Raw genomic sequence first — 13,009 nt, forward strand, 5'->3', positions numbered from 1 at the left:
CTTCAGTTCTTCCTGAGAAGAAGTTGGAGTTGGAAGACAGGACAGCTCTCGGACAACGTTTCCAATCTCGGAGGAAATAAAAAATCATTTAAAGTGGTGGTTGATTCCCTTAAAAGAAAACAAAGGAGTGTCCCTGCAAGTAAGGAGGACCCAAGCCTGACATTGTTCTCAGACGCATTGGAGTCGGGTGCTGGGGTGCAACATTGGGATCCAAGGAAGTGTCAGGCACCTGGTCGGCAGAACAGTGTCATGGCACATAAATTGCAAGGAGCTTTTAGCAATTCACCTTGCGCTAAAGAGCTTCGAACACATAGTCAGAGGCAAGGTCGTACAGATAAACTCAGACAATACGACAGCTCTGGCTTATGTCAAGAAACAAGGAGGGACTCACTCTTTCGCTCTGTACGAGCTGGCAAGAGATCTGTTGATTTGGGCGAACCAAGGAAGGTAGTTCTTCTAACGAGGTTTGTCCAAGGGGAGAGGAATGTGAGAGCGGACAGACTGAGCAGGAGGTTCCAGTCCTTCTTCCCACGAATGGACACTCCACTCAGAAGTCTGTCAGAGCCTTTGGCTCCTTTGGGGGAAGCCTCAAATAGATCTTTTCGCCACATTCCTCTCCAAAATAAAAGGATAGACACATTTGTGCCCTGGTGGAAGATCCAGGGCTCATGCAACAGACGCCTTCCTCTGGACTGGTCAGGGATAGATGTTTACGCTTTTCCCCCGTTCAAGATACTGGGGGAAGTAGTCAGAAAATTCGTGGCATCCGAAGGAACCAAAATGACTCTGATTGCTCCGTATTGGCCAGCTCAAATTTGGTTCACAGAGGTGATGGGTGGACAGTGGACTTCCCCAGATCTCTTCCAAACAGAATAGATCTGCTCAAACAACCCCACTTCGAGAGGTACCATCAAAATCTACCCGCTCTTGCTCTGACTGCCTTTCGACTATCGAAAGACTTGTCAGAGCGAGAGGGTTTTCCTCGCCAGGCAGCAAGCGCAATTGCTAGAGCCCGCAGATCATCTACTAGGCGAGTGTACCAATCGAAGTGGGAAGTTTTCAGAAGCTGGTGCAGGTCGAAGAAGCTGTCCTCTTCCAGTTACCTCTGTGGACCGAAATTGCGGATTTCCTTCTGTTTCTTAGACAAAAGTCGCATCTCTCTGTACCGACTATTAAAGGGTACAGGAGTATGCTGTCAGCAGTCTTTAGAAACAAGGGATTAGATCTAACGAATGATAAGGATTTTGCACGACCTCATTCGTTCCTTCGAAACATCCAAGTCTTGAACCTAAGGTTCCAAGCTGGAACTTAGATGTGGTTCTTAAATTTCTATCCTCCGAAGAATTCGAACCACTACACACTGCTTCTTTTCGTAATATCACTAGAAAGTGTTTTGTTTCTGATGTCTCTTGCAACGGCAAAAGGGTCAGTGAGTTGCACGCCCTTGAATCACTAGTTGGCTTCAAAGGAGACTCTGCAATTTGTTCATTTCAGTCTCTCTTTCTTGCCAAAAACGAAAACCCTTCGAATCCCTGGCCCAGGAGCTTCGAGGTGAAAGGACTTTTCTAGTTTGGTGGGCAGAGAGGCAGAAAGATCCCTTTGCCCAGTTAGAGCTCTAAAATTTTATCTGGACAGGAAGAAGCAGTTGGGGGGTTTTCGCAAAAGGTCTTTGGTGCTCAGTAAAGACCCCAAGAGAGCAATGTCCAAGAACGCCTTAGCCTTCTTTGTTAGAAGTGTTATTATGGAAGCTCATAAGAATTGTCCAGATGATTCTTTTAATCTTTAAGAGTGAGAGCCCACAAAGTTAGGGCAATCGCAGCCAACCTCTGTGGCGTTCCAAAGAAAATATGTCACTCAAAAACATTTTGGACGCAACTTATTGGAGATGCAACTCTGTGTTTGCATCTCATTATTTAGAAAAGACGTGCGAGTTACGTATGAGAAATGTTTTTCTTTAGGTCCGTTTGTGTCAGCACAGACTGTTCTGGGTAAAGGAGAGAGCAACGATCCTTAAATTGTGTACGTAACCCTCTTGTCGGATGTGTTCTCGTGTTTTCCTTGTGCATGGAGTGTCAGTTTGTCGCACTAGCGGCCTTCACTTCGCTTCATTTGGAAATCGAGTGACAGCTGACTATTAGAGGGGTACAATTTTTTATTTTTTATGTATGTTGTTTCGAGTTTGTGGTTGTTTGCTAAGAGTTTGGGGATAACTCTTGCAATCTTAGAACTAACACGGGTTAGGATCGGGTGATCGGGATCGGTTGTGTGCTCCTTAAATAAAGGGCGTGTTGTCATATAAGCGGATGTGCTCCCTTGACAAACGCCAGTTAGGTTCTGTCGAGTAAGTGGAAGAGACCCCATCGACAGATCCACAAGAACTCTTGGCCATAGATCACTATCTCGCTAAGGCTCTTGAGATGAAGCAGACTCCTGGGCAGTAGCCTCGAAGTCTTCCATCTAATAAGGTAGGAACTAAGGTTTATTTATACCTACAACATATGTTGTTTACCTGTCTAGTCAGTTAGTTAGCTGTCTCTTGCCCTCCACCAAAGGGTGTCAATCAGCTATGTATATATCTGACAGGTAAGTTGAATGTATGAAAATGATATTGTTATGATACAATAAAAGTTTCATACATACTTACCTGGCAGATATATACAATTGAAGACCACCCAGCCTCCCCGCAGGAGACAGGTGGAAGAGAGAATCTGATTAGAAAACGGGAATAGTTCCTAGTCCTGCCACCCAGAGCAGGGCGGTAGATCACCTGACCTACCTGTAGCGAGTGCCGCGAAATTTGAATTTCTGTCGGGGACGACGGAGTCGATAGCTATGTATATATCTGCCAGGTAAGTATGTATGAAACTTTATTTTATCATAACAATATCATTGTTAATATACAATAAAGTTTTGTCACTAACTTACCTGGCATATATACGATTAATGGCCCACCCATCCTCCCCCTCGACAGGTGGAAGAGAAATTATGGCTTAGAAAACGGGAATAGTTCCAGACCCCGCCACCCAGCGGCGGGAATGGTGGATCACCTGACCTACCTGTCGCGTGTGCCGCGAGTTTTGAAATTCTGTCGGGACGACCGAGTCTATAGCTAAGTATATATCTGTCAGGTAAGTATGTACAAAACTTTATTGTATCTTAACAATATCATTTTCCCGTGTGTATTGTGAGACGGTCTGTCCTTTGATTACTGAAATAAATTTAGTATGATTAACATTTGGATTTACAAAGCACAGAATATTAAATTTGTTCCGACACGGCATACAACCTTCGGTCCTTTTACAATAGGAAGATACTAGCGGCAGCTGGATAGTCGTAAGCTTTCGAACAAGGGGTTCGGTAGTTAACTGCTTGTCCGACAGGCGCCGCGCGCTGCGACTGGGAGGTAAACAAATCTCACTTTTGCTTTCGGCCTCACAGTGGATGGACGTGTGTTCGCTGCTCTGCCCCTGCTCGTCGTTTGCTTTCTAGTTTGTTTGTAATTGTGTATAAAGAGCTTGTAAGTACAGTTTATTCTCTCTTATCATATTATTACGCTGCATTGAATTATGATGGAATCTCCCCGCCTCGCTACCCCAAGGAGGACTTGTTTGCCCGGTACCGAAGGGCGCAAATGCGGGAAGTTCAGATCATTCCCCGAGATTGACCCTCATGTTTTGTGTGCTCGGTGCCGGGCGCGAATGCACCCGGCCGAGCCCTGTGATATTTGTTTGAACTGGTCGGAGGCGCAGTGGACTTTTGTATGAGGGCAGGAAGAAGCGAAGGCTGCAAAGGAGTCGTCGGAAAGCTCTCCCGCGACTCCTTTGGTGCCGGATACTTCGTCTTCTTTCCTGCCGCCCGCTCAACTTCCACGTCTCGCGCCTTCCCCTTCGTGTCTAGGTCCTTCTCCTCTCCCGATGTGTCGTGTGGAGGAGGGCGCTAGATACCCCGACGTAGAGTTGTACTCTGGGTCCTCTATCCGCTCGTCTTCGCGCGTAGCGGTAGAGGACCTCCTCCTCACACCCCTTAACTTTTGCCTCCTCAGGTGCGGTTTGCCGTGAAGGATGACCTCGGACGGAGGGTGTGGGCATCGTTGGGGACTGCAGGGCGTGCCGAGTGTCCAGGGGCTGCTCTATCATCTCGCTGGCTCCGTGGCGGTTACGCATGCTACGGTCATAACAACCACCACCACGACCCTGACAACACCTGGCTACGCGTCACCTCCTCACCTGGTGTACACCCAGCACGCGGTCTCTGTAACACCCACACATCGGTGCAGGGGCCAGTCGCCGTAACTCGGGGAGTGTGATGCCGCCACCTGGGTTTGCCGTGCTGCCGCGTCCGGACTTCATGTGCCCGAAGAGCTCGCCCCTGGACCTCCCACCGGTACCGATGACGTCTGTGCCGTTGGTTCGACCAGCTGTATCTGCCGTACCTGCCGTGACCACCGCTGCTGTTCCTGTTCCTGTTCCTGCCGTGTCTGCTGCCGTTCCTGTGATGCTCGCACCTGCTGATGTTGTTCCCGTTCCTGGCGCCGCTGCTCCCGATGCTGGTCTGTTCGGACAGGTACGTCCGGGCCCTGTTTGCTGTCGGCAACAGCAGCCCCCGGCTCCGTCCTGGATGACAGATCTGACGTCGTCCTGAGGAGGTTGACGAAGAGAAGAGAAGAGGGAGAAGGTGTCGTCGTCGTCTTCATCGTCTTCTTCAGTCGTCGTCGTCTGCCGCCTCTTCCACTTCTTCTTCTAAGGCTCCCCCGCCTAAGAAGAAGAAGGTCGCCTCCTAAGAAGTAAAACTCTCCTTCGGGAGCTTCTAAGGGCCCGTCTCTGCTCTGGTGAGACGGGGGGTTCTTCCGCTGGTCGCCCTGCTCCTTCGGGAGCAGGACCCGTCTCTTCTCCCGCAAGGAAGAAGACTACGGGGACCAGAGGGGTGCCGGCTAACACCGGCACTTACCTCACCTGCTGTCAGTGGTTCGGCCACAGCAGCAGGATCCGTCTCGCCGCTCGTTCGCCGAGAGGTACCGAGTGTACGGTCGCCTACCAGCGACCGTGCAGCCAGGAACCAGACCTCTGAGTCCGCTCAGCGTCCGGTTCACGGCACGGAGCGGAAGACTGGTGACAGTCGCTCACGCGACTCTCACCAGAACCAGCTCTCCCTCTCTCCTGGACGAGCATCTGGCTCACCCGGGTGGGCAACGTGATCGGTCCATGACCGGTCCACGGGCTGAGGCCTGGGAAGGAGTTCCCCCCGTTTCGCCAAGCACCAGCCAACTGCTTGGTGCCAGCGACGTGACGCGCCGTGAGGATACGCACCGGTCTCACCGTGACAGTGGAGCTCGCCGGTCGCCTGACCGTCACTCTCACAGAGAGCGATCGGTACGGCGACAGCACCAGCTCCTCTGACACACGAGACCGGGGCCGCTGTTCTCGGTCCAGCCGTTCTCCACAGCGAGACGGCTCGACTAGGCCTGCAGCTCGATCGCCACCGCGGGTTGACGATCGCCTGCAGTCTTCCAAGCCCGCTGGTTCTGCCAGCGAGCGAGGAGGGAGCGTCAGGTCTGCCTCTCCCATACCTTCAACCTCCTCGGGTTACACCGGGGGGGAGGGGGGCGAGGTATTGAGGAGTGATCGTGAAGGGGTGCGCCCTTCAGGATCCCGCCACGTCGTCGTACGTACCAGGCTCGGTTCTCGGACCAGCCAGGTCTTACGCACAGGTGGCTGGAGGAGACCGAGAGGGGGCTGTCGCTGCTCCTCCCCTTGAGGGAGGAGGGTCTCGGGAGGTACTCCTGTTCGAGGGACCTGTACGGTCCGACTCCACAGGATGCTATCACGCCCTGAGATCCAGAGGAACTTTGCCGAGGTTATTTGCGCTGATTCGTCAGCACAACGACCTCGGGGAAGGATCGCCGCTCCCACCATCCGAGCCCACGTCCCGGCTCGAGTCGTTCTGGGGCCCGAAGAGGGAACCCAGACCGACGGTGGGTTTGCCGCGGTCAGAGCTGGCTGACTCAGTGCTGGGACCAAGTTGAATCGCTTGTCCTTCTGGACAGGAACGGTTTCGCTGAAGTGCTGGCAGGTCTAGCAAGCTACTTCCACCTCCTCTGCTACGACAGCGGCGGTTTTACGTGCCATCTGAGGATCCGATGCCGCCCAAACAGGTAAACCCGGAGTTAGCGAGGCTGACTCCGGGTGTGTCTCTGCAACAGCTCCTGTCCGAGAACCTGTGGTTCTCGCAGCAAGAGGCACTAGGCCTGGAATCTACCGCCATGGCAGCTTTCCAGGCCGTCTCCTGGCTAGATCTGTGGTCCCTCACAGTATCTAAGGTCGCAGCCAACTCCGGGGGAATTTCTCCCGAAGATGACTCGGCCTTCAGGAGAGTTTGCCAGTCTGGGGGAAGAGCCATCTCCTTCCTTGCCCACCAGACGGTGAACCTGTGGGCCAACCTGGTTTTTCGACGAAGGGACGCTGTCCTTACTCGGGTTTCCAGGCGGCGGGCGTGAAGCGGCATTGGGACTTCGAAACGGACCTTTACGGAGTTCCACGTCTCTCTTCCCACGAGAGATGGTGGACGCTGCGGTGGACAGACGGCGCACTGATGACAGTGACCGTCTGGTTCACCAGGCAGTCTCGAAGGCTTCTGGGCAGCCCTCGGACTGCGGCCAAGTCTAAGAACTCGGCTAGCGCTTCCTCGGCTGCTAAGACGGTTGCTGCGTCGAAGCCCCGAGGAATGACTCTGTCTTCTTCAGCTTCTAGCAAGGGGGGCCGTAACCAGCCCTCCTCCCAGCCCTCCTCCTCCCGTGGAGGCTCTGGAAGAAGTCGAAGAAAGGGGGGAAACGCTAGGGACGGCGTATCCCCTTCCCCCTCACCTGCTGCCGGAAGTGGGGGGGTGCCTGGCCAGCCATTGGGCAACTTGGCAGCGCTACGGCGCCGAGACCTGGATTGTAGATGTCCTTCGGGAGGGATATCTATTACCCTTCGAATCTCGCCACCCCTCACCTCCAACCCGGTCCGAACAGCAGTCGTACGTCCCCGGGTCACCGAAGGACGTAGCACTCAGACAGGAGATCAAGTACCATGCTGAGCAAGAGAGCTGTAGAGATCGTCACGGATCAGTCACCGGGCTTTTACAGTCGACTCTTCCTGGTGAAAAGTCTACGGGAGGCTGGCGCCCGGTGATAGATCTCTCTCCCCTGAACCGGTTTGTTCGCCAGACCCGGTTCACGATGGAGACGGCACGCTCAGTGCTCGACTCCATCAGGGAGAACGATTTCATGCTTTCAGTGGACTTGAAGGATGCGTATTTCCAAATACCCATTCATCAGTCCTCCAGAAAGTACCTCGCTTCATCCTCGACGGGACGGTGTACCAGTTCAGGGCACTGTGGCTTGGTTCGTCTCTCAAAACCGCCCCACAGGTGTTCACGCGAGTGTTCACTCTGGTGTCTGCTTGGGCCCATTCGCACGGGATACGTCTGATGAGGTATCTCGACGCTTATTGGTTAGTCCTGGCGAGCTCCCGCTCGCAGTTTGCTACAGGACAGGATCGGATTCTCGAGTTCTGTCGCGATCTGGGGATCGTTGTGAACTTCGAGAAGTCCGATCTCGAGCCCAAGCAGAGGATGAAGTACCTGGGTATGCTGATCGACACGGTAGCAGGGCGAGTCTTCCCCGCAGACTCGCGGATCAGCAGATTCAGGAGCAGCCGCCAACCAGTTTTCCTGTCTCGGCAGGAACAGGTAGCTCAGCGATGGCGAAGTCGTGATCGGACACCTGTCGTCACTCGAGAAGTTAGTCCCTCACGGGCGTCTTCACCTGCGGTCTCTTCAGTGGAGACTAAAGGAGAGTTGGTCACAGGCGACGGATCCCCCAAGCTTTCCGTGTCACTGCACAGGAGGTGAGGCAGGACCTAGCCTGGTGGCTCGACGACAGGACCTCTTAAGAGGAGTGCCACTGCGCACTCCCCCCCCGGACATGCAGCTGTTCTCAGACGCATCGACCGAGGGATGGGGCGCACACCTGGAGGAGTTGCTGACTTCAGAGTGTGGGACGAGAACGACAAGCACCTTCACATCAATGTTCTGGAACTCAAGGCAGCGTTCCTCGCTCTCCAATGAGTTTCAGGACCGCTTGATGGGACACTCAGTGGTGTTGATGTGCGACAACAACCACGGTGGTGGCTTACGTCAACACAGGGGGGTCCTAGTGTCGTCTCCCGTTGTACCAGTTGACTCGGCAGGTGCAACGAGTGGGCTCAGGCACACTCAATAGAGCTTTGTCGGCACGCTACATCCAGGGAAGAGGAATGTAGTAGCAGACACGCTCAGCCGTCGGGATCAGGTGATAGGGACCGAATGGTCTCTAAACCCCAGGACGTGGCGGAAAGGCTCTTCGACCTGTGGGGGGCGACCAGTCGTGGATCTGTTCGCCACCCGGCACAACAGGAAGCTCCAGGTGTTCTTCTCGGCCGTGCCGGACCCATGGGCAGCTGCAGGAGACGCTCTTCAACACCCGTGGGACAACCTCTTCGCCTATGCCTTTCCCCCGTTCAGCCTGATTCGCAAGGTGATCAGTCGAGCGCTGGTCACACCCGAATCTCAGGATGATCCTGGTGGCTCCCAATGGCCACAGGCCATTTGGTATCCGGACCTGCTGGCTCTTCTCGCAGGAGACCCGAGAGATTCCCCCTTGGCACAACCTTCTCGCCCAGCCACACGTCGAGCGGTACCACCGAGCAGTCCAGTCCCTACGTCTTCACGGCTGGCTGTTATCCACCATCTCTTGCGAACGAGAGGCTTTTCTCGTAGCGCAGCAACAGAGATGGCTGGAAACGTCCGTCAGTCCTCTGCAGCTGTGTACCAGGGGAAGTGGGCCGTCTTCTGTGGTTGGGTGTCGTAGACGGGGTCCTATCTCCTCTCAGAGCCACTCTTCAGCAGGTAGCGGATTTCCTCGTGTTTCTTCGCCGAGAGAAGCTCCTATCAGTCCCCACAGTGAAAGGATACAGAGCCGCCTTGGCGCTCGTCCTGAAACTGAGGGGGTTGGACATCTCGAACTCGTTCGAGATCTCCTTGCTGATGAGGAGCTTCGAGAGGTCTTGCCCACCCAGGGAACTCAGGCCCCCTGCGTGGGACGTGACTCTCGTCCTTAGGAGTCTGACTCGAACACCGTTCGAGGCCACTCCGAGAGTCGTCAGACAGGGATCTGACCCTCAAGACCCTCTTCTTGCTGGCCCTGGCATCGGCGAAGAGAGTAGGGGAACTTCATGGTCTTTCCTATGATGTACGACACTCCATGGGGGATGGGATCCGTGACGCTCGACTTCGTCCCGAACTTCGTTGCGAAGACTCAGAAACCGTCAGTCCCTGATGACAGGTTCGAGTCATTCACGATTCCCTCCCTATTGGACTTCACCGATAATGATGCGGATGAGATGCTGCTTTGTCCTGTGAGGGCGCTACGGCGCTATCTGAAGAGAACTCGTCACCTCAGGCCTGAGTGTCGACGCCTCTTCGTTAGCACCGGGGGGTCACCAAGAAAGAAGTATCCAAGAAACTCTTTCATTCTGGCTGCGTGAGGTCATCAGGAGGGCGTATGAGGCTGATGGTAGTGACGACATCCGTACGTCCCGTCCGAGAGCTCACGAAGTCAGAAGTATTGGCCCCTCGTTGGCGTTTCGCAAGAACTTCTCCGTGGCGCAGGTCCTGAAGGCAGGGGTCTGGTCTAACCAGACTACCTTTACGTCCTTCTACCTTCGGGATATTGCCCACAGGTCCTTGGATACCTTTTCCTTGGGACCCGTGTGGTGGCTGCTCAACAAGTTGTGTAGCTAACCCAGACCCTCGCAGGCTGAACAGCATCGAGTCCTGGTGTGACTGTGTGGATGGATGTGTGAGTGAGTGAGTGACTGGCTCTCTCTTCCCGTCTCTTCCTTTCCCTCTACCTGCGGGCAGAGGGTCACGGTCGTCACTACGCTGGATGAGGACGAGATGCAGGTGAGCTATATGACAGAGCCCCATCCTATCCCTTTCACTAGGGATAGGAGCAGAATATCCACCACTTCCTTCTACAAGGGGGGGAAGTGGATGCCTACAAGAGTCAAACCCACCCATGACTTTATATTTGCTCCTGTACAGGAACAAGTTCTTGCATTGCTGGTACTAAGAGATGCGCATGCCCCTCTCTTAGTACTTCTTCGTCCAGAGGTCTGACCATTGATCCTGCGGTGCACACCCCGATCAATCGGACAGAGGCTTGGATCCCTCCCTCGCTCTTACGACCAGGGAGGCTTCCAAGGTTGGGCGAACACCAGTCTGTTCACAAAAGACTCAGATTCCTCCCACCAAGAAGTGAGTCTTCCTATTGTAAAAGGACCGAAGGTTTGTATGCCGTGTCGGAACAAATGACAATTTGTCCAAAATTGCATTTTTCCTAACTATACAAACCTGAGGTCCTTTTACACATAGGCCCACCACTCATGCCACCCCTCACTCTGCAGTTTTTGCTTGGGCCAAAGCAAAAGTGATTTGTTTACCTCCCAGTCGCGCGCGCGCTCGGCCATGTCGGACAAGCAGTTAACTACCGAACCCCTTGTTCGAAAGCTTACGACCATCCAGCTGCCGCTAGTATCTTCCTATTGTAAAAGGACCTCAGGTTTGTATAGTTAGGAAAAATGCAATTTTGGACAAATTGTCATTTTTATATGATTCAGTTTCATACATACAAACTTCAGCTCTTATATAGACTCCACTCATGTTAATTCGCAATGAGAGCATTGGGTTATGCAGTTGTAAATATTTATCCAAGGTTTTTCTTCAAAATTTACCTTTATGAGTAATTAGCTTCAATCTTACAGGATGTTTGGGCAAAAGGCACCTGTTGGCTTTCATGGGATTCCTTGGTTTTGCAAATGTGTATGCTATGCGAGTTAATTTATCAGTTGCCATTGTCGCTATGGTGAATAACACTGCTATACCTCACGCAAACAAGTCCATCTCTGAAGAATGCGAGTTTCCTGGTGACAATTCTACGCTACCATCAAAGGTTAGTTGGAATATATATTTATTTATTATTAGGTTGTCTTTTTACATGACATAGTAGATAGTGAAGAGTGGATGTGATGGTACCTACAGATACAGTAACTGTTTGCTCTTCAAACTAGTGAATTACTCATATAGACACTTGGATTTTAGATATAAAGCATACTTTGAAGACATACAAGTATTATTTTCCTTTACAGGATGGTGAATTTGTTTGGGACGAAAGTGAACAAGGACTAATCTTAGGGTCCTTCTTTTACGGCTATGTTTTGACCAATTTCCTGGGAGGTCGTTTAGGAGAACTTATTGGTGGAAAAATTGTGTTTGCTGTAGGAGTGTTAGTCACTTCAATTTTAACCCTCCTCACTCCAGTAGTTGCCTACACAAACATCACACCACTAATAGTTACTCTTCGTATTTTAGAAGGGTTAGGGGAGGTAAGTCTCGTTAACAGTAACATCTGTAACAGTGCCAGAGAGGCTGTTCCATATGATGCTTATGAATTAGCATGGACATTGAAGGCAATTATGTAATTTCCTTCATGTTTATAGCATTAGCAATTGGCGAGATTCTTGACATAAATAGACCAGTACAAGAGCAAAAAAAAGTGTTAGTGTTTAAACTGATGAGCAGTCAAAGTCGCCAAAATTCAGAATTGAGATCCATTTGTTTTTATGACATGTGATGCACTTGGTAGTAACATTGTTTCACTGAATCTTGAGATTCAAGAAAGATTTCAAATTGGAGAATATTATCAGGGTCTGTCTAAACATTGTTGAGGCCAGTTTCCAAATCTACATACAGTATTGAAATTAAGAGCTGTCTGAGACGATGACTAAATTTTTATACAAGAATCATGGTACAGTAATATTAGTGCAGTGGCAGAAATTTAGGTTTTTGAGAAGTGACAATATTTTATGCTATTAACAGCTGCAGTAAATTGTTCCCACTGTTCCCATGTTGTCTCTTTCAGCTTTGTCCAAGAGAAGTGTCAGGATCATTCCTTCCTCAGTGTGCTATGTAGGCTATAAAATTTCTGGTTTATTATATACATACTTCTATTTTTGCAAAGTATGAGTAGTATACACATTCAAAGTTTTTTCAGTTTTCGAAAACATACATTTACAAATTTAGCTTTTATATATCAATAACTAGCAGCAGTAATTGAACAAATATCTTTCCTTTTCAGTAATTCGTTGTTACTTTGTATTCATTGGTGGCACTCCAATGGATATTTAAGTTGAACAAATTGAATGGCTTTAGTGCCAAATTAATTTAGTTTAAATTTCGTCTACTAATGAATTGCTTTGCCTAACTGTCCAAAGAAATGGCAGCATGTGAGTTGAACAATGAGTCCATTATGTCTTTTTGCAGGGAGTGACGTTCCCCGCTATGAACTCTTTGATGGCCAGATGGATTCCTCCCCTAGAACGAAGTAAAATGAGTGCTTATGTGTATGCAGGTGCAGTATTGATATTCATTTTTTATATTTGCAATGTTATTATTCACTATTCCTAGTAATTCTTTACCAAATTATTACTGCAGTATAAGTGTATGTTTACATAGTTCAAATAATTTCCTGCTCTACGTAGGTGCCCAGTTTGGAACGGTTGTGTCCTTGCCAATTTGTGGCCTCCTGTGTCAGTCGGACTTTTTGGGAGGATGGCCCTCGGTATTTTATGTCTTCGGAGTGCTTGGTCTCCTGTGGTTCATCTTTTGGATGCTTTTGGTAAGGTCTTTTTCTTTGTTGGCAATGTGTTTCATGGAACAATGAATTACTAAATTTTGAGTGTTAAAAAACTTTTTGCAAATCAGCTAGGTTGATTTGGCATAGTTTGGACTATAATAACTTAAAGACAGTGTGATACAAAAATAAGTTTTTATTGCATGTCTTTTGTAAATACATGTTGCCCAATGGTGCTTTTGTGTACATTCAACAGCTGAAAACTACCTCACTATCTAGTTAGTTCTGAAGTACCATTCT

General features: G+C 50.5%; 1 protein-coding gene across 1 annotated transcript in view; it reads left to right on the forward strand.

The window, feature by feature from the left end:
- The window catches only part of LOC135213160 (putative inorganic phosphate cotransporter), a 47,480-nt gene that overhangs the window by 29,189 nt on the left and 5,282 nt on the right, over positions 1–13,009 (forward strand). The window contains exons 2-5 of the mRNA XM_064247103.1: positions 10,842–11,029; positions 11,226–11,462; positions 12,400–12,487; positions 12,618–12,754. Coding sequence (XP_064103173.1) covers positions 10,842–11,029; positions 11,226–11,462; positions 12,400–12,487; positions 12,618–12,754 — 650 coding nt within the window. The remainder of the gene's footprint in view (positions 1–10,841; positions 11,030–11,225; positions 11,463–12,399; positions 12,488–12,617; positions 12,755–13,009) is intronic.

The sequence above is a fragment of the Macrobrachium nipponense genome, chromosome 42, assembly GCF_015104395.2.
Source record: "Macrobrachium nipponense isolate FS-2020 chromosome 42, ASM1510439v2, whole genome shotgun sequence".
In the NCBI taxonomy this organism is placed as follows: domain Eukaryota; kingdom Metazoa; phylum Arthropoda; class Malacostraca; order Decapoda; family Palaemonidae; genus Macrobrachium; species Macrobrachium nipponense.